The sequence below is a fragment of the Dermacentor variabilis genome, chromosome 2 (assembly GCF_050947875.1).
Source record: "Dermacentor variabilis isolate Ectoservices chromosome 2, ASM5094787v1, whole genome shotgun sequence".
In the NCBI taxonomy this organism is placed as follows: Eukaryota; Metazoa; Arthropoda; class Arachnida; order Ixodida; family Ixodidae; genus Dermacentor; species Dermacentor variabilis.
Genome location: NC_134569.1, coordinates 216,671,552 through 216,692,308, shown reverse-complemented (window position 1 = coordinate 216,692,308; position 20,757 = coordinate 216,671,552). Strand labels below are relative to the sequence as shown.

Here is a 20,757-nt window from a genome sequence, read left to right as displayed (position 1 = left end):
TCAGTTTTCTACGTCTGCGCTGTTCCATTGATAATGTCATTGATCTGGTCACTTACGTCCGACATCAAAACAGATGTAAACTGTTATCCTTTGCCATGTTTATGGATGTAAAAGGAGCTTATCAGAGTGTTGCTCATGGCGCTGTACTTGATGCTCTCGAATCGGTTGGTCTTTGTGGCCTAGTGTACCGGTGGACCCGGCATTATTAACACATGACGTCCTGTCATGTGCAAACCCATGACGGTCCGACCTCTCAACACTACCCACACCGTGGCGTTCTCGAAGGTGGCGTCTTGAGCTGCACACTATTCAATCTTGTTTTTGTTGGTCTCGTGGAACGCATACCAAGGGCTCTGCAGATATCAATACACGCCGATGACATATGCGTGTACACATCAGGTGTAGCACGTCCTCAGCTGCGCGCGAGGCTTCAGATATCGGCGACTTCAGTACTGGCGTATCTTGGCGAATAAGGTCTGCAGATATCTCCTGAGAAATGGGCGCTGGTGGCGTTTACGCGGAAGCCAATGACGTCGTACGCTATATGTATCAATGGGAAATATGTATATTACGCCAGAACGCGCCTCCCTAGAGAATATTCGCTTGCCGAGCGGCTTCTTGCACCTCCTTGGTGTTTGCCTTGCCCACAGGTTTGACTCTCAGTACCGGAAATTCGAAAGAAAGCAGGACTTTCGTCGCTAGCTCTCAAGCAGCTATCTTTGCTCATGCTGCACAATACACACAAGGATCATCTCCACGTTTACACCGATGGCTGGACAGCTGTGGACGGATCTACAGGAGATGTGATCTTTCCAGAAAGAGCCGTGACTATTCAGTTTAAAACATCCCACCGGACAACGCCGACTGCTGCGGAGCTTGCTGCATTTCGCAGCGCACTTCGCATGTTCCATGGAGACCTACCACGAAGATGGAGCATAATCAATTACTCGAAGGCAGCCCTGCATTGTTTGGTACCCGCTGTACGTTGTGGACCACGAGAAGAACCTGTGCTAGAAATAAGGCAGTTATATCACGTGCTAGCTGCGAAAGGACGTGAAATTGCTTTTCAGTGGCTCGCAGCCCACTACGGCATCAAGGGAAACGAAAACGTTGATGAACCTGCCAGGAGAGCTCACGAAGATGCCATGAAGGAACCCATCCCTCTATCAAGAACTGACGCTGCAGCAATGCTTCGCATACTAGCGCGGAAAACCACGCGAACCATGTGGAACACGCCAGCTTTCCTACATATTCGACTGCACCGCCTGGACCCATCACTACGTCTACGCATTTCGTCTGAACTATCCCGAATCGAGACAACTGTTCTCTGCAGGCTATGACTAGGAGTGTCTTTCACGAATGCATGTGCTTGCCACATCAGAATGACTGACAGTGCTACCTGTGATAGTTGCGGCAGCAAAGAAACAATCCGACATATCCTCTGTCATTGTCCCGCTACAGTTCTCAGGGACAGTCGCTCGTGATGGCATTGAGAGGCTTCGATGACCGGCAGCTTTCTGAGCAGACGATCTTCGAGTGCCGGCTGATGTGACCTTCACACCAGAAGGCGGGGAAGGCGCTACGGAGGTGACTCTGGTCAAGCGACCTGCTTGAACGACTGTGACACTCCTCCGTTTGTTTGTGTGCGGATGTGTTTCCTTTTTTCTCTCTCCCACTCTTTTCATGCGTGCGCACTTTCTCTTTTGCTTTCTTTTTAAAATATCTTCATGTCTCCCCTTAACCACTGCAGGGTACCCAACTGGATATATATCTTCGGTAAACTTCCCTGCCTTTGTAATCTCGTTTCATCATCATAATCATCATCCTAATCATCATCATCATCATCATCATCATCAGTAGCAGCAGCAGCCTGGCTACGCCCACTGCAGTGCAAAGACCTCTCCCATACTTTTCCAACTACCCCGTTCATGTGCTAATTGTGGCCATGTTGTCCCTGTACACTTAATCTCATCCGTCCACCTTACTTTCTGCCGGCCCCTGCTACGCTTCGCTTCTCTTGGAATCCAGTCCGTAACCCTTAATGACCATCGCTTATCTTCCCTCCTCATTACATGTCCTGCCCATGCCCATTTCTTTTCTTGATTTTAACTGAGATGTCATTAAGTCGCGTTTGTTCTTTCACCCAGTCTGGTCTTTTCTTATCCCTTAACTTACACTCATCATTCTTCTTTCCATAGCTCGTTTGTCGTCGTCAATTTAAGTAGAACCCCTTTCGTAAGCCTCCATGTTTCCGCCCCGTACGTGAGTACTGATAACACACAGCTGTTATACACTTTTCTCTCGAGGGATAACGGCAACCCTCTGTTGATGAGCTGAGAATGCCTGCCAAAGATACCCCAGTCCATTCCTATTCTTCTGATTATTTCCGTCTCATGATCCAGATCCGCGGTCACTATCTGCCCTAAGTAGATGTATTCCCTTGCCACCTCGCTACCTAAAGTAGACTGCTGTTCCCTTCCGAGACTGTTAAACATTAGTTTTCTGCTGATTAATATTTAGACCCGCCCTTCTGCTTTGCCTCTCCGGGTCAGTGAGCATGCATTGCAATTGGTCCCCTGAATTACTAAGCAAGGCAGTATCATCAGCGAATCGCAAGTTACTAAAGTATTCTCCATTAACTCTTATCGCCAATTCTTACCAATCCAGGTCTTTAAATACCTCCTGTAAACCCGCTGTCAATAGCATTGGAGAGATCTTATCTCCCTGCCTGACGCCTTTCTTTATTGGGATTTTGTTGCTTCCTTTATGGAGGACTATGGTGGCTGTGGAGCCGCTATAGATATATTTTTACATACGACTCGTCTACACCCTGATTCCGTAATGCCTCCATGACTGCTGAGGTTTCGACTGAATCAAACGCTTTTTCGTAATCAACGAAAGCTATATATATGGATTGGTTATATTCCGCACATTTCTCTATCACCTGATTGATAGTGTGAATATGGTCTATTGTTGAGTAGCCTTTACGAAATCCTGCCTGGTCCTTTGGTTGACAGAAGTCTAAGGTGTTCATGATTCTATTTGCGGTTACCTTAGTAAATGCTTTGTAGGCAACGGACAGTAAGCTGATCGGTCTATCTCGTTTATCACTCTCTACCTCTCTCTTTACATGCCGTATATCTTGGGGAAGTCGGATGTGTATGCCAGATGCCGATCTCCCGCGCGATGTACTTGGAGGAGTTCGTGCTGAACACATATAATTGAGATGCCTCTGGTAAGCCGTCACGTGGAACTCGCGTCCTTCCAGTAGGTGGCGGAAGTGTTGATTGCTGGCGTAGATGGCTAACAGCTCGCTGCCGAAGACACTGAGCGTGCCTCGGTGGATTGCAGCGTCTGAGAGAAATAACCCGAGGGGCGCCATTCAACGCAATTATATTGCTGCAACGCCGCTTCATTGGTCACACTGGAGGCATTGGTCGCACTGGACTCGGTGCCTCAACACGGGGATGTACCAGCAGAGTTGATTCAGCGACGGCTTGCTTAGCAGCCAAAAAGACAGCCTGAGACTGAGGCGGCCAATGGTATTGTCGAACATAGGCTCCGCGGAGCTTTCAGTAGGTCTGTGATCGGCGGCAGTAAGGTTGCGCAATCTGGAATTGAACGGCGAGAAAAATTCGCGAGGCCCAAGAACTCGCGAGGGTGGCGAAGTGTAGCACACCGGGAAATCCCTGACATCTTCGATGTGGGATGGCACCGGAAGGATGGTGAGTGCCGAAACGCGATAGCCCACGGAATCTGTTTGGAAGTTCAAAAAATGTATTTCTGTGTTTTGTTGACGAGGCCATACCGTTGCAGTCGTTGTAAAAGGTCATGCAAGGCACGCTCATAGTCTTGCGGGGTGGCGCTAGCGATTAGCATGCCATCGATGTACACGAAGACTGCAGGCAAACATTGTGTTACCCCAGCGATAAAGCGCTGGCATGTTTGTCCAGCGTTGCGCAATCTAAACGGCATGCGCACAAACTCACGTAAACCGAAGGGCGTTGTGATGGCAGTTTTGCGAATGTCATTGGGTTCCACTGGTATCTGGTAGTACGCCTTAACCATACCCATTTTGCTGAAGATGTTGCACCCGTCCAGATGTTAAATCTTGTATATGAGGAAGTGGGTAGCTGTCATGCGCGATTTGAGCATTGAGAGTAAGGTAGTCTCCACACGGACTATTAGTGGCGAGGAGGAGAAGAAACTGGGGGACCATGTCTGAACATGTGGTGAGTAAACGTGTGGCTAGAAGGTTTGTTCAAAGTGCAAGATTTTGTGACTTCGGGAAACTCGGCCAAGATTCTCTAATGAGGACTTGGCGGCACAAGTGTGTGAATGCCAGTAGGGCAATCAACTCTCGGTAGAAATCCAACCATTGATAAACGAGCAGAGCCATCAAGGAACCGCTGGTGCCGCATGCTTAGGTCAAGGTTGTAGAAATACAGGAAATCCGAACCTATGATGGGATGCACGACGTCGGCGATGACGAAAATTCAGCGCTACTTGCGTCGCAATCCGAGGTCAGTGGTAAGGGAACGAAGCCCGCGTGTCGCTATGGTAGAGGCGTTAGTGGCACGGAGAGGCTGTCCGCGAGGTTTCAAATGGCGATTTATGGATGCGGACAATGCACTAACCTGGGCGCGTATCAATAAGAAAATGTGTGCCCGCAATCTTGTTCGTAATCGTGATTACCATTAATTGGCAACGCGAATTCCAATTAAGTACGCACTTCCACCAGCGTAATATTTCTCCCAAGCAAGTGAGCTTGCCTTAATTTTAGCGTGGTGGTAGAGCTGCTTTTTCATTTTCAAGTCATTTTGAAGATCTCGTCTGTACCACCGTTTTTGTAGAGTGGAGAAAATGGTTATCCTGGGAATAAATTGATTCTTCACTTCACATAGTTTGCTTTTAAACAACAGCCAGTTATCACAAATCGAATGATTAGGCATTTCATCAGTAAAGGAAGAAAAAAATGCGTTTAATTCAATATTTAGTGCCTCATTGTTAGCTTTGTCATACAAAGAAATTGTCTTTCCCGTGCGTGGCGCGCAGTGGAGGAGCGAAAGTGACAGCAGCATGAATAACTCTGTGATCACTAATCGCACCGAGATATGTAAGGGATGTTAATCCTTCAGGATGACTGGTTAGTATAACATCTAAAATGTTGGCAGAGGTCCCTGAGACATGGGTTGGCTCCAGCAAGAGCTGTGTTAGATTGCAGTTTAAACACGCCCTTATAAAGTAGCTCGCCTCGGTTTGATTTGTTAGTAAAGCAGTGCCATTGCACCAGTTAATGCCGGGAAAGCAAGTGTCCAAAAAGGAGAATAATAGCATCGGGGCGCATTGAAGTAATTTCATTTAACGTGTTGTTTAAGAGATTAGAAAAGTCCGGTTGATGGTGAGGCGGTCTGTACCAAACACTCAGCAGTACTGTTTGTGTAGGACATCACATTTTTAACCACAGTATTTCCAAGTTCCTGTCAATGTTAACTCACAAGCACGGCAATTGTTGGTTCACGGCAGTCAGGACACCTCCGCCACGCGCGTCTCTCCGATCGCATCGATAAACGTCGAAGTTGGGAACATCGGCCAGGACTTCTGCTACACTGATTTCGTTTGCAAGCTGCGTTTCTGTTAGTATCAGTAAGTTACTGGCGGATGGTGACAAAGGTTTTATACGTGGTCACGTTTTGGTAGGAAGCTACCTGTGTTCGTTAAAATTACTGAAAAAGGCAGATTGTTACGCGGCGCGGCAGGGCGAGTTCTTAGATTCGTACGGTAATGCGATGGGTAGGCTGTTTGTTCTTTGACGGTCTGTTATGTCTCGTCAAATATGTAGCGTTTAGTACCTATGTGCAATATTTTGTAACGCAAAGAAAAGCGAGCAGATTTCCTTTAGCAAAAGCGATAAGGTGCCCTTCGGGCGCTCTGCATAGCCTTAGAAAAAATTTTACCGACACTGTTCAGTGCGTCTAAACTTGCGGCCATTTGATAAAACAGTCTCTTTTGTCTTGAAGTATCTAAGCTTAACAACTATAGGGCGGCGGCGCCCTATGGTGATTCTTTCGAGACTATGTGCTCATTAATTTTCTATTGTGTCTATGTTAATTCAATTTTGTCTATGTTAATGTTAAGTTGCTGAGGGCACAGCTGTGTTACGGCTTCTTCAGACCGGGCAAATGTCTCCGAGGAATTCTTCTCCATCTTCTTGCTTTATTGAATTCTTTTACGCACTTTCGGCTTATATATCTGCCACAAATTCGCCCGCGTCGACGGTATTTAAAATTATGGTTGAGAGTCGACGTCCACAGCCATCATCTTGGATGCATCGTAATTTTCGGCGAAAATCTCCTCGCGCTTTATTTAGGCAGCCTGGGCACCGCAAGGAAGCTGGCCGAGCTTCAAGAGTCGTCGTGTGCTATTTGTTGGTCGGTCGCATGACTCTATTTCCTCACTCGCTTCCACAGACAGCGCACAGAAGACCTCCTGGCAAAAGTGGAAGCCAAGACCATTGTCTTCGATCCCTCTGAGTTTCTTCCAACTCATTGACTGCTTGTCTGCGTGCAGCATCGATCATTCGTTCAAAGCATGTTTCAGTACACTGATGACGCTCCAGGAAAATGTCTACTGGCGAGCTGGTTTTTCAGTTGTAGCAGGCTTTCTATTGAACCCGAAGTAATTGGAACTGCAGCAGCTACATTCTTGGAAAGGAATGGCACGGACATTCTTTATTACGCTCCTCTATTGGAGGCTGAGCATTTAGATCAAAACATTAAAAGTTGGTAAGCTAGTTCGAACCTTTACAATCACTGCTATTATTGCGTTAACAGTCGCTGAAGTAGAGCGCTACCCCCCGCTCCCCCATCCTCGGTGCCTCGCACGAGATGAAAGACGGCGCGTTTGCTCCCCGCCTTCCTCCCTTGCGCGGGCGTGATTGAGTCGCGATCATCGGGTGACCCTCTCAAGTTTCACTCGTACATACAGCATACGGCGCGCGGTGACGATGTTGTCGTGCCTTAAACTTACGCAGAACATCACGGCGATGCCAGAAATGTGCCTGGAGTGTTCATATAATTGCTGTTATAATAAAAATCATACTACAGCGGAGGAAACATCCTTGCGGCTGACGTGGCTCTGCAGTTGGCGCTGGCGCACGCGCCGCTTCTGTATAAATGACCAAGGGGCGCAGCTGGGCCGTAATGCGGTGAGAGGTTCTATTAAATGCCGGTTCTCTTCATGAACGCCATAATTCATTAGTCGCATTCAACTGGTGTCCCGCTATTTGCAACTTTTGGAGGTATTCCTTCACAATGAGCCGTTCGATGACTGTGAGAATTTTACTTTCGTATTAGGACGCGAGTGATCAAGCAGACACAGCTGTTATAAACTTTTCTCTTGAGGGATAATGGCAACTTGCTGTTCATGATCTGAGAATGCCTGCCAAACGTACCCCAGCCCATTTTTATTCTTCTGATTATTTAATTCTCATGATCCAGATGCGCAGTCACTACCTGCCCTAAGTATATGTATTCTCTTACCACTTCCAGTGCCTCACTACCTATCGTAAACTGCTGTTCTCTTCCGAGACTGTTAAACATTACTTTAGTTTTCTGCAGATTAATTTTTAGACCCACCCTTCGGCTTTGCCTCTCGAGGTCAGTGAGCATGCATTGAGATTGGTCCCCTGAGTTACTAAGCAAGGCAATTTCATCAGCGAATCGCAAGTTACTAAGGTATTCTCCATTAACTCTTATCGCCAATTCTTCCCAATCCAGGTCTCTGAATACCTCCTGTAAGAACGCTGTGAATAGCATTGGAGAGATCCTATCTTCCTGCCTGACGCCTTTCTTTATTGGGATTTTGTTGCTTTCTTTATGGAGGACTATGGTGGCTATGGAGCCGCTATAGATATCTTTCAGTATTTTTACATACTGCTCGTCTACACCCTGATTCCGCAATGCCTCCATGACTGCTGAGGTTTTGACTGAATCAAGCGCTTTCTCGTAATCAATGAAAGCTATATATAAAGGTTGGTTATATTCCGCACATTTTTCTATCACCTGATTGATAGTGTGAATATGGTCTATTGTTGAGTAGCCTTTACGGAATCCTGCCTGGTCCTTTCGTTGACAGAAATCTAAGGTGTTCCTGATTCTATTTGCGGTTACCTTAGTAAATACTTTGTAGGCAACGGACAGTAAGCTGATCGGTCTATAATTTTTCAAGTCTTTGGCGTCTCCTTTCTTATGGATTAGGATTATGTTAGCGTTTTTTCAAGATTCCCGTACGCTCGAAGTCATGAGGCATTGCGTATACAGGGTGGCCAGTTTCTCTAGAACAATCTGCCCACCATCCTTGAACAAATCTGCTGTTACCTGATCCTGCCCAGCTGCCTTCCCCCTTTGCATAGCTCCCAAGGCTTTCTTTACTTCTTCCGCCGTTACCTGTGGGATTTCGAATTCCTCTAGACTATTATCTCTTGCATTATCGTCGTGGGTGACACTGATACTGTACTGACGTGGTACTGTCTTACCAGTACTCACGTACGGGGCAGAAACCTGGAGGCTTAAGAAAAAGGTTCTACTTAAATTAAGGACGACGTAACGAGCTGTGGAAAGAATGATAGGTGTAACGTTAAGGGATACGAAAAGAGCAGATTGGGTGAGGGAACAAACGCGAGTTAATGATATCTTAGTTGAAATCAAGAAAAAGAAATGGGCATGGGCAGGACACGTAATGAGGAGGGAAGATAACTGATGGTCATTAAGAGTTACAGAATGGATTCCAAGCGAAGGGAGGCGTAGCAGAGGGCAGCAGAAAGTTAGGTGGGCGGATGAGATTAGGAAGTTTGCAGGGACAACATGGCCACAATTAGTACATGACCGGGGTAGTTGGAGAAGTATGGGAGAGGCCTTTGCCCTGCAGTGGGCTTAACCAGGCTGCTGCAGCTGCTGCTGCTGCTGATGATGATCAAGCGGTGGCCTTGAAAGTTAGACGGTGATATTGCGATAACCGCTGCCAAAGTATCCGTTCCATGGTTGTAGCCTTAAAAAGAAATCCTTCTACACTAATGCCTATCAGAGAAGTGACACCCAGGCGTACCCGCAATAGCTGACACGAGAAACCATTTCTTCTTTTTATTTTGCTACTTGGCGATTCTGAGAGAATCGTCTTGCTCAAGCTAGAAAGGACTATATAACCTAAATGTTCTCTGGTTGCGTCTTGCTTTTCGTTCCAGGCACTGTGGATGCACTAGATGAGTCCGTTGGTCGAGTCGTGGAGGCTCTGTACAATAGAGGTATGCTGTACAACAGCCTGGTGGTGTTCACTAGCGACAACGGCGGCATTACGTGGGAATCTCATTCCAACACTGGTTCAAACTGGCCCCTGCGCGGCACCAAGGGAACTCTCTGGGAGGGCGGCATCCGCGTACCGGCCCTGGTGTGGAGTCCCCTGCTCAAACCGGGACCACGCGTCGTCCTACCACGACTGGTGCACGCCGTCGATTGGCTGCCCACACTCTACTCTGCTGCCGGTAGCAAAGCTATGTCATTATTTTTTCCGAGTGTTATGCCGAGTTGAAACTCACGCCCTCGAGCAATATCGAAATGAACGCCACAATTTAATTCAAGAAGCTGAGCCGATAAATGCCCACACTTCGCATTAGAGTGCTCAGTGAGACCAAATGTTCGAGGAGGCTAACCTTGATGCACATTTACGTGTAGCCTTCGGATCAGTACATCACGATTATACGCTGTTTAACCCCACAAAGCCCACCACATCATTTTCGATATGCTGAGTTTGATGCATTAGTCTTCAGATATGACTGCGGGAAACACAGATGAAAAGGTATATTATTGTTATACGCTAGTGCGAGATCTCAATTGTGCGTGGTAAGGCAAGGTAATTACCAATGAATTATTGTAGGAATGAATCATTTTTTCATGTTACATTCCATTGCTTGTGTTTCTATATGCGTATTCTCCTACGCCAATAATAAATGCTAAGATGTTCTATTTTAATTCGTAAGCATTCTTTGGTGAGTACGCCAGCCCCGTCCCTGGAAAAGTGGAACGCTGTGAATCTGCACAAAAATACGCAATTGGCAAGGCACGGACATTTATACGTTATAATAGTGTAAACGTAGGTGATTGGTAGCCTTATAAGCGAATAGGAGCAATATAAATAAAAATAAATAGAAACAAAATACCCGCAATACCCACAGAGGTACTATCAGCGTCAAATGAAACGTGAACAGCGGAGAGCGTGGCCCAAGCATTAGTGAAGGTATAGTGCGTGCCGTCCTGTCATCACCATTGTCAGGAACGCATTTGCCGATTTGGCCGCACCACGTGATCCCCCAATAGAATATTTGCGCCTGTGATTTGGTTCTTACGTTCGAAAGGTGGAAAATAACAATAAAAGAAAACAGAAGCTCAAGTTTGCTGTTTAGGGCGAGTGTTGTCGAACAGTTCGCCGACGCGATCAGCGGTGCGCGTGGAGCAGCACCGTCATCATTATATATTCGCTCATGTGGTTTGCTGCTTGTGCGCCACATCATTCTTTCAATCAGCAAACTTGCGCAGCGCGGTATCGCTGGCAGCCGCGGCACTGGCCGGCATTGGTGCGTCGAGAGCGTTCGGCCGTTTGGTTGACTCCCAAACTAGCGCCATGCGGCCAAATCAGACGTGCGCGTCTGTCATTGGTGATGACTCGACGGCGCGCACTGTACGTTATGCTTGGACCACGCGCTCCGCTGTTCACGTTTCATTTTGAGGCTGATAGTACATAAGGCTCCTTAGAAATTGGACACGGAAGGTTATAGCAGGTGTGGGCCAACCGAAATTTGGGGGTTGAAAATTGGGGTTGTGTCAACTTGAACTTTGGAGCTGGACAAACTGAAATTTGGGGATGAGCCAACTTAAATTTGAGGGTGGGCCAATTTGAATTCGGAGGTGGGACAACTTTATGTTTGCCGGTGCGCCAACTTGAAATTTGCGGGTGGGTCAAGTTGAAAACTGGGAGTAGCCGAAATTAAATTAATGGGGGGAACTTGAATTTGGAGTTTGGCTGGCGAGCATGAGATTGAAAGTGGGCCAACTTTAACTTTGGGTGTGGTCCAACATGAATTTGGAAGCACGCCAACTTGAAATTTTTAGGTGGGTAAACTGATATTTGGGGGTGGCCTAACTTTAATTTAGAGGCGGGCCAACTTAAATTTGGTGGCATTATTATGCATACTAAGATAACTGCATTCTGACGTCTGTTTCTACCTTCTTTTTTGAATTAGAATTGCATTTTGGTTTTCGTAAATAAAAGTAGGTTGCACTTTTCTCACGTGTCGCCAACTGATGATCTTGTGCAAATCGCTTGTGCGACGGTTATGAGGCTCTCAGGCTGAGCACGTGGTCGAAGAGTGTGCATAGTATTAACAACCGAGCATCGACGCATAGCGCCTAGAATGACATAAAGCTGAGCAAGTATAGGCAGGGGTTTACGGTATCGAAAAGAAGACGCAGAACACACGGACACAAGTCAACCGAGAAGGAGAACATAACTGCCGACTTGTCAGCAGAAAGGCCTCATTGTGGCGGAAGAGAAGACAGACACAAATTACATTGGTGTTGCCATTTGCCTTCATGCGCCCGTATCTTGCAGGTCAGGTTTTGCATAGAATGATTTTATGCTGAAAATTCAGCGGCCTCCAAGCAGTTGTAAACGACGTTGATGTGAACTGTCAAATCTAATGGGCACGTTAGCACAGACTGCACCTGCTTAAGAGGAAGCTTTAGCTCGAGTGCTCCTATCTAAATACATGTAAAAGGAGAATTCGTTTTTCTCGGCAACCACCGCACCAAATTTGACGAGGTTTGTTGCATTTAAAAGAAAAACTTAAAATCTAGTGACTGTTGGTTTCGAATTCTTGAGTTAGGTGGTCAATCTTTTAATAAAAATTGGCGAAAATCAAAAATTTTAAAAAAACGAAACTATTAAGTTTACAACTCTGTAATTGAACCACTAAAGATTATAATACAATTCTGGGAATTGCATCTAAAAGTACATCCATAGCGGACAAAATTGATATGTTACACATGAATATAAAAAAATTTAATCATAGGGAAATACAACTTTTGTAAAACCGTTGTAACCAATGTAACAAATTCATGTAAGATGTAAAATGACATATTGAATTTGTCCGCTTTGAATGATCTAATGGATACCGTTTACAGAACCGCGATATCAGTTCTTGATGCATAGCTATCAACTTGTAAACTTCGTGCTTCTATTTTTTTCACACGGTCAAATATTTGAAAATCGTTTCAGGAAAATTCAAGCCCTAAATCGAAATTCCGCTTCCAACAGTCACTAGAATTTAACTTTCTCTTTCAAATGCAACAAATTTCATCAAAATCGGTCCAGGGGTTATCTCATAAAAACGTTTTTGCGTTTTACATGTATTTGAATCGGCCGCGTCGAAGTTGGGCCCGAGCTAAAGCTTCCTCTTAAGCTGTATCGAGAGGGTATCGAGAAGTGTCGAGATGACTAATTGTCATGCATGCCCAGGAGCGTACATGACTATTCGTCCAGCAAGAGTAAACCACGGAGCGTTCTCTAGACGGATCGGAAGGTTTCGGAGATTATTATCGCATCATCCTTGTTCGGATTGTGGCACGGAACAAGAATCTCCAAATTGGAAAATCCGAGCTGTGATTGTTGGTGTTGTGATGATAATCTCTTCAGGAAGGGCACGCATATGGTAGCCATGGCTTACGCTCGGATGCTGAATAAATTACACCCCTGTTTGGTTTCTTTGCTTACAAAAATAAAACATGGTGCACATGTCTATAGTAATCCACTAAATGTATTAGGGCCAGTGTGTAACTACAGTCAAAGTAGCTGACAAGAACTGGCAAGGCACCCCGTTATGAATGCCACACTTATTATGGTCTTGCCACGATTTCTTTAGCTCTACAACAACGTTTCTTCTTCCTTTTCTTTTTATTAGATGAACGCAGTCTAATTTCCTTCCAAAACTTTAATGTATGTTAGGTTGTAATATGGAGAGCTTCGACGAGCGTCATACCACCATAAAACGATATACAAATGAAACTTCTATATGCGGATGCTGCTGTGAAAATTTCACACTGCCTCCGCGCAACATTCAGCTAGTTGTGGCCACATCTCATTGAAGCTAATTGGATTTATTATTAAGCCAGTGAGCTATATTTACGAGTGAGAGGAAGTTGAACCAGGATAAGTTTCTAGGTTTCTCTTGTATAAGAAGGACAGACAAATTTACATCAAAATCCTCGGGATCGCACTGACGATCAGTGCGCAGAGATTTAAGTGTCAAATTGCTGAAGATACATCACAACGCAGAAACAGTGCAGAAACTCCCCTGGAGTTGTTCAGGTATGCGTAAGCATGCCCCCAAATTTAATTTTGCCCACCCCTAAATTTCAGTGTCGCACTCCAAATTTGAAATTGGCCCACCCCCAAATTTAGGTTGGGCCAACCAAAAATTTAAAGTTAGTGTAAGGATGGGCTGGGGTGCGTTTGGCAGGCATTATCAGTTCATGAACGGCAGGTTGCCGTTATCCCTCAAGAGAAAAGTGTATAACAGCTGTGTCCTACCAGTACTCACGTTCGGAGCAGAAACCTGGCGGCTTACGAAAAGGGTTCTATTTAAGTTGAGGACGACGCAACGAGCTATGGAAAGAAGAATGAGAGGTGTAAGGTTAAGGGATAAGAAAAGAGCAGATTGGGTGAGGGAACAAACTCGAGTAAATGACATCTTAGTTGAAATGAAAAAGAAATGGGGGAGGGGGGCATAGGCAGGACATGTAATGCGGAGGGAAGATAACCGATGGTCATTAAGGGTTACGGACTGGATTCCAAGGGACGGGAAGCGTAGCAGGGGGAGGCAGAAGGTGAGGTGGGCGGATGAGATTAAGAAGTTTGCAGGGACGACATGGACACAATTAGTACATGACCTGGGTAGTTGGAGAAGTATGGGAGAGGCCTTTGCCCTGCAGTGGGCGTAACCAGGCTGATGACGATGATGATGATGATGATGATGACTCCTAACCCCACCCCAAATTTTAATATGGCCCACGCTTAAATTAAAGTTGGCCCACCCCTAAGTTGAAGTTAGCCCACCCTCAAACATCAATTTAGTCCGTCCCCAAGCTTAAGCTGGCACACCCTCAAATTTTTAGTTGGCCCACCATCAAATTTCAATTGGCTGACTCCCAGCGGTAGATTAAAATTAGTCCGCAACCAGATTTCAAGTTTGCCCACCCCCAAAGTTAAGTTGGCCCACATTCAAATTTTGAATCGGCTGAGCCCTAACTTAGTTTGGCCCATGTCCAAATTTCAATTTTGCTCACGTCCCAATTTAAGTTGAACCACGTCGAGAGTTCAAGTTGGCCCGCCCTCAAATTTCAGTTGCGTCCTCCCCCCCCCCCCCGTCATATATGGGTTTAGGGTAGGTTGCCCTACCCTAAAATTTCCGTTGGCCCGCCTGCAACGTTAAGTTGGCCCACGCCCAAATTTATGTTTGGCTACATCCAGATTCAGCTGGCCCACCCCCAGATTCAAGTTGGCTCACTCACATATTTCATTTAGCCCACCTCGAAATTTGAAGTTGACCTACCTAGAAGTTTCGGCTGTCCCACTCCTACTATAAGCTTCGCCATGCAGCTTATAAAATTAAATTCTGGAGCGTTGTGCGCCAAAACCACAATATGATTATGAGGCACGCCGTAGTGGGGTACTCCGGAATTCGCGACCACCTGGGGATCTTTAGCTGGCCCCAAGGCAGGGGACACGGGCGTTTTTGCATTTGTGCCATATCGAATTGCGGCCACCGCGGCTGGGATACGATCCCGCGACCTCGGCCTTAGCAGCGCAACACCATAGCCGCTAGGACAAGGCGGAGGGTGTGCAATTTCTAAGGAGCCCTATGTATCTCTACGGGTATGTTCTATTAGCTATTTTTTATTTATATTGGTCCTTATTGCTTATAAAGCGATCAATCATGTATATTTACACTATCATAATGATTAAATACGTTCACTTTGATAATTACGCATTTTTCTGCAGTGAAAAGGCATTACGCTTCTCCAGGGACGGAGCTCGAGTGCTCAACAAAGAATGCTTACGCATTATTAAGCCACGGCTCCTGCTCTTTATCGAGGTGATGTTCTTGTAATAAAAAATTGCGCAAATATTGTGAGGGCGAGATCACGCAATCGATAGCTTACCAAATCGAAGTCCGCATTGGATGTGCAATGCACGGCGTGTTCTGTGAAGACATGCGTTACTTAGTAGCGATAGTATGATGCACCGTGATTGTGACTAGAGTAAAGGCTCATTCACACCGGCGACTGACAGTGGTCGCGCGACCTAGTTGGTCGCAAAGCGACCAGTCGGAAATAATCGCAAATGGTCGCTTTTCTCAAAAAGCGACCATTTTGGGCCAATCGCTCGCTGCTCAATTTTTCAGTCGCGCGACCGTGGAAAACCAATCAGCGGCGCACCGGTAGTGGTCTTTCATGCGTCTACATCCCGCCTCCTCCCGCGTCGCGGCGAATACGAAGTGCACGCCACCATATATTCCGAGAGTTCTCACTGAGAACGATAATCTCCGGGATTGCGACTTGCGGGTCAGGCTGTGGTCGCGCTCAGCCGGGCTTGCCGGTGTGAACATCAGTCGCCTTCGGTCGCTTTTTGGTCGCGAGTCGCACATGGTCGCGCGACCTCCTCAAGTCGCCGGTGTGATTGAGCCTTAAGGAGCGTAGTTCATGTTTACATTGTATATATTCTAAGGCACGTGCTCAGACTCTGTCATCTGTCCATGGCGGAAAACACGCTGATCCTTTGCAGTGTTGTGCCATCTCTAGCAATTCAGGAATATAAAAAGTGCAGATGTAAATTTCTTTGGGATTCATCAATTTATGTGGCTAATTGCGTGCGAATATTGCATCGTTAGTGGGCCATAGGGCTGTACGATCACAGAGTTCATAATGGAGTACATTTCCGGATGTTGCTTATTTGTGCGCAACACTAAGTGTTCGCGTTAAATGATAGGTTGCGCAGCCTTAAATTCTCTTCCTCCTACAATACCGTTCTTTAATTTGATGTGAAAACATGGTAATCGAATATTTTTTTCACATTGAAATGAAAGGACTCGCCACGTTTTCTTCCCGGCCAGGAGGCAGCGTATCAGATCTGGCCTGCATCGATGGCATCGACTTGTGGCCGTCTCTCTTGTCGGCGAAAAGCAACAAGTTCGTGGAGTGGCCACGAAAAGAACTTCTTGTAAACGTTGATCAAACATCTGGCCTGGCGGCCTATCGCGATGGCGACTTCAAGCTCGTCGTGGTCAGCGATCCCGCGTCGAACGACTCGCGATATCCTTTCGGTGCCCCCGGGTTGCAGCGACAAGTACCCACAGCCGGAGAGGCGCCTCCTGTCTGCAGGAGCTCAGACGCTGCGGGAGTCTATCTCGACTCCCACATGAAGTCGTCACTCACCTGGCGAACCTTAGAAAAATTACGCACTCTTGGAAACGACTTTGCTGCGCCTTGGGGGTGGCGAGAGAGAGCTGCGGTGAAGTGCAACATTGGAGGCGCAGTTCCAACGTACGTCGGGCTGCAGAACGGAGACTACTTGTTCGACCTGTCGCGGGACCCGTGCGAGCTTCATAACCTGGCGTCGGAGATGCCATCGGTAAGATAAAGGTGCTGGCAGCGGGTTTAACAGATAATCAAGCCTGACTTTTTTTTCCATGCGAGATCGATGTCTGCATAAATGGTATATTGAGAAATTAGCACACCCTTGCGTCAAATTGTCAACGCACCTTACTAAAATGCGCTGTTCAAACTGCTGCTGAGTGTTTCTGAAATGGTAAGAACATCACCTTTTTTCTTCTCGAGGAAAGAAATTTCTGTCAGACTTGTTAGTTTGTCAGCAAGAAACACGCATTGTAAGGGCTGAGAATAAACAGTGAAACACTGATATTTAAAGCAAAAAAAGAAAACAATAGACGCACACGAAAGACAGAGATAACCAGCTCGGTGGCTTCCATTACCACCGTTTATGAATTGATAATCTAACGGTGTTCCTCAATTTACTTGTCCATCCGGCCACACGCACATCTACCTACAATGATAGCACAACGGGAACCTGTTTCTACTTAATATTTTTCTTTCTGCATTCGGGTGGTGCTAAATTTTCCTGGTTTATTCCTTGTTGCTGCAAAACAGATTATGCAAAACATTCTTGTTCATAACTAGGCCACAGTAGCCATCCTCCCTCGTCAACTCCACAATATCATGGTCTCGAACCGTATATGAATCTAAAACCGTACACGATCTGGAGTTCCGGGCACAAATGAACTGAAACCTTAACCAATAGTTTGGGAATGCGCTTGAACCAGAACCTATATTGAACCGGAAAATATAATGGTTTGCAGTTCATAACAAAACTGTTAAAGCATTTTCGGCAGAACACGCACTCAAAAAGTTCGCAAGAATAAACAAAACTGTTGTCCATTAACTGTAGGACCACTGTACTTGTAGTCCGTTAATACTTGCAATATTGTTTTAAGGCTAGTCGGAACAGATATTGCCTATTTGCCAGACACTGGGGACGTAGCTGGGCAATACGATAGAAACGTGTTACCAGGGCCTCCAGTGCACCAGTTTTGTGATTCAACTTTGTTGATCGGTCTTTCAGCTCAGACAACTCGAACACCAGCATGAATGAGAAAGGAAGCTCGGCTGTGGTAACTAGGGAAGTCTTACAGAATGTGCTCGAGCACTAGATAGGCACGCATAGCGGCAAATCAACCGGAGGATCCTGTTGTACAAACTAGTACTGCGCATTCCATGGGAACACATTTCCACATTTCGAGAATAGTAAACAAATTCCTCAACGAGATATAAATGCAAGTTACCCGCTAAAATGACGGATATGCGTTCCTGGGCCGGGTTGTCGTCTCAGAAAACAATTTTCGACACTCCCACTGGATTGCAGGTCCTTTCGAAACTCAAGGACAAGCTCCAAGTTTACCGAGCAGTTGCACGTCCACCGAAGTACCACACCATAAATGAGAGTGGTCTGCCCCAAGTCAACGACTGCATCTGGGCAAGCTGGCAGGACCAGCAGCAGACTGCCTTCCAGGACTGCCCCTGTCCGTGAAATCAGCAACTTCGGGAGTTGTGGCAATAAATACGACCGTCGCAGTTTCGATTTTATGTTCCAGTTTGCGTAATCATGTTGCAAGTGTGGCCAGGTGGATATATTTACTTAGTCTGGAGTGCCGAACAGTGGACTGAAACAATTACTGGCGGTATTTGACACTGGCGGGTTCGCGTCCAGTTTCAGAAAAAGAAGCTCTGAGAATATGCTTCGCAAGTGAGCTAAGGACCTTGCAGTGGCATGCTCCATAATGCCATATTACACAAACTTTTTAGCAAGGTGTATAGATTGTGACACGGCTTTTTGGCTTGGTCCAAAAACGTAAAGGGGCGTTTGTTTGCTCCATGCGCAGCGTGAAAACAAGCGTAAATACTGTTTGCAGCCTCAACACGTTGGAGGCACTGAGAGTTTTTTTATTATCTGCAGCCTGAACATGGTGGAGGCAGTGACAGTTCCCCTATATGAAGAGACAAAACTTGAGGGGACGATATTTAGTTTTTCAGGAATTTTTAAATATCGCCTGTGAAAGATTGCGTAATTCTCCTTGAGCTCGGTTATTCGAAGAGGAAGACTTGACAAGCACAGGAAATGCAAACACATTGAACTATTTACATATACTGAATTAACTTCCTAGTTAAGTTCGCCACGGCACATATTGCAACTTACGAATTATAGTTTGCAAGATGTTTCCACTTGAAATGAATGTGCAGGATGATACCAGCTTCAAAAAAAAAAATTACCAAAGTGTCGGAAGAAATACGTGGACGTTCAATTTACTCTTGTGCTTCAATGCAAAAAAGAGCGCTTTTGCACAAAAGTAAGTGGAATAGCGGTGAATTTTTATGGCGAGTTTGATGGCGCGTATCTCGAAACGTGTGTCATCCTGTAGGTTAATTGCAAGTTGTTATCAGCGCTGGATTAAGGAGGGGGCTAAGGGGGCTGCAGCCCAGGGCCTCACCTCGGACAGTAGGAGAAGGGGGCCCATTTATTCTAACCTGCTTAGTATATGGAACCATGGGCTACGGAACTTCGAGCGACATGTATGAAGCGAGAAAACCAGAACGAGCAGACGGGGCCCCCCGCCTTACGTAGCAGCATGCGTTTAGCCTGATCATTTGGGGATAGCTTGTCGAGCTGGAAAAACAGGAATGCCCCGCTACCTCGGCTGGGCCCTCTTTCTTACGAAGCGAGGTGCGTTTGCTTGGAAGAGTTTTCGTGGGGTTCTTGTCAGTCCGTCTGTCCAGTGCTGTCCGGCAAGGAGGGGCAAGGGGGAACACCTAAAACATGTAATGTGGGATGAGGACCTAAATCTCCCTTGCCCCTCGTCACCACTACGCCACCCTCCACCTCTCAAATAGTTCCGCCTCTGTCCTCATAGAAATGATGTGCTGCAGTACCCAACAGTGCCTCCCATACGACTTTTCTTTACCGTGATGGTAACTTGGGCGGGAGAGGATGAGTCCGATAGCAGATGATGAGTCGGATGGCAGAGTCTAGGCAGGAAAGGGAAGAAGACGTCACACGTGCTTTTGTCCACGTGCCGTGGGGCATGGACTGTTCACTGTTCGGGCTAGAGTTGTGGAAGAGTGAAGGGGGAAGTTGGAGAGCTGGGCACGAAGGCCTGTCTCCAGAGCCCATTCCTGCCTAGTGGCTGCGCACCCTTGCGCGCGCTCGACGAAAAAAGTAGGTCAGAGTGGCCGCCGAACTTTTCAGAAAGAAGTAGCAAAATATGACTCAAAGGCGACGAAGGGCGAAGAAAAATCAAGAACCTCCCTGAACAGACGATTTCTCCTAGCCAATAGGAAAACGGGACCAGAACAGGAGGAGTGAGTTTGTACGGAGAAGAAGGGAATTTGTACAAGGAACTCTATGCTTATGTGAACGCCTGCTTTGGCGCTATTAATAGACGGACGCGGTGCGCGTCTATATAAGGAAGTTGATCGCGGGCTGTGATTCAGCCCCGAGCCGCCGGTTAAGCTTGCATGAGCCCGCCCGCTGAGGCGCTCCCGGGGGACGCACCACTCTCGGCCAGCCACGGACCATCCAGACAGCGTGCGCCAGTGATCGGGACGGCCACCGTTGGACACTTGCGGTCGCGTCAGACTGACAAACTGCCCGGTGAACAAAAGGCATCCATTCATGCGAAAATGCTCGGTCGGAAGCATCAAAGTGGTGCGTCTAAACGAAAGGTGAAGTTGGAAAGAGAAGAGCGTGAAAAGAAGCTACCAAAGATGACAAAGTACCTACGGAGTGCAGCTTCCGCGGAGCAGTATGATCGCTCTACCCTGAGTCCCAGAGTTCCTGTCAAACTCCGAACAGTACCTACTGTGCTTCTGTGGAGGACTTGGCAACTCCATCACCACGGTTTCCTGGAAAGAAGCAAGTGTGACTCATCTTGGTTGTCTGGATCATGTGAAAATGGTGCGAACCTCGGTCGTCCATATTTCTGAGCAACCGACGCTGACCGAGCACTGTACTGTTCCTGAGTCAGCAACGTCTATGCTACTCGGCCGGGTCCTTGCCACAGAGCTCCAGGTGTGCGGTCCC

The 20,757-nt window shown here is 46.7% G+C and overlaps 1 protein-coding gene across 1 annotated transcript in view; it reads left to right on the top strand.

Moving 5' to 3' along the window:
* LOC142570692 (arylsulfatase B-like) overlaps window positions 1-18,239 on the top strand; it is a 41,840-nt gene extending 23,601 nt beyond the window's left edge. The window contains exons 7-9 of the mRNA XM_075679041.1: window positions 9,242-9,538; window positions 16,220-16,737; window positions 18,046-18,239. Of these exons, the coding sequence (XP_075535156.1) occupies window positions 9,242-9,538; window positions 16,220-16,737; window positions 18,046-18,210 (980 nt within the window). The 3' untranslated portion in view covers window positions 18,211-18,239. The remainder of the gene's footprint in view (window positions 1-9,241; window positions 9,539-16,219; window positions 16,738-18,045) is intronic.
* The last annotated feature ends 2,518 nt before the right edge of the window (window positions 18,240-20,757 follow it).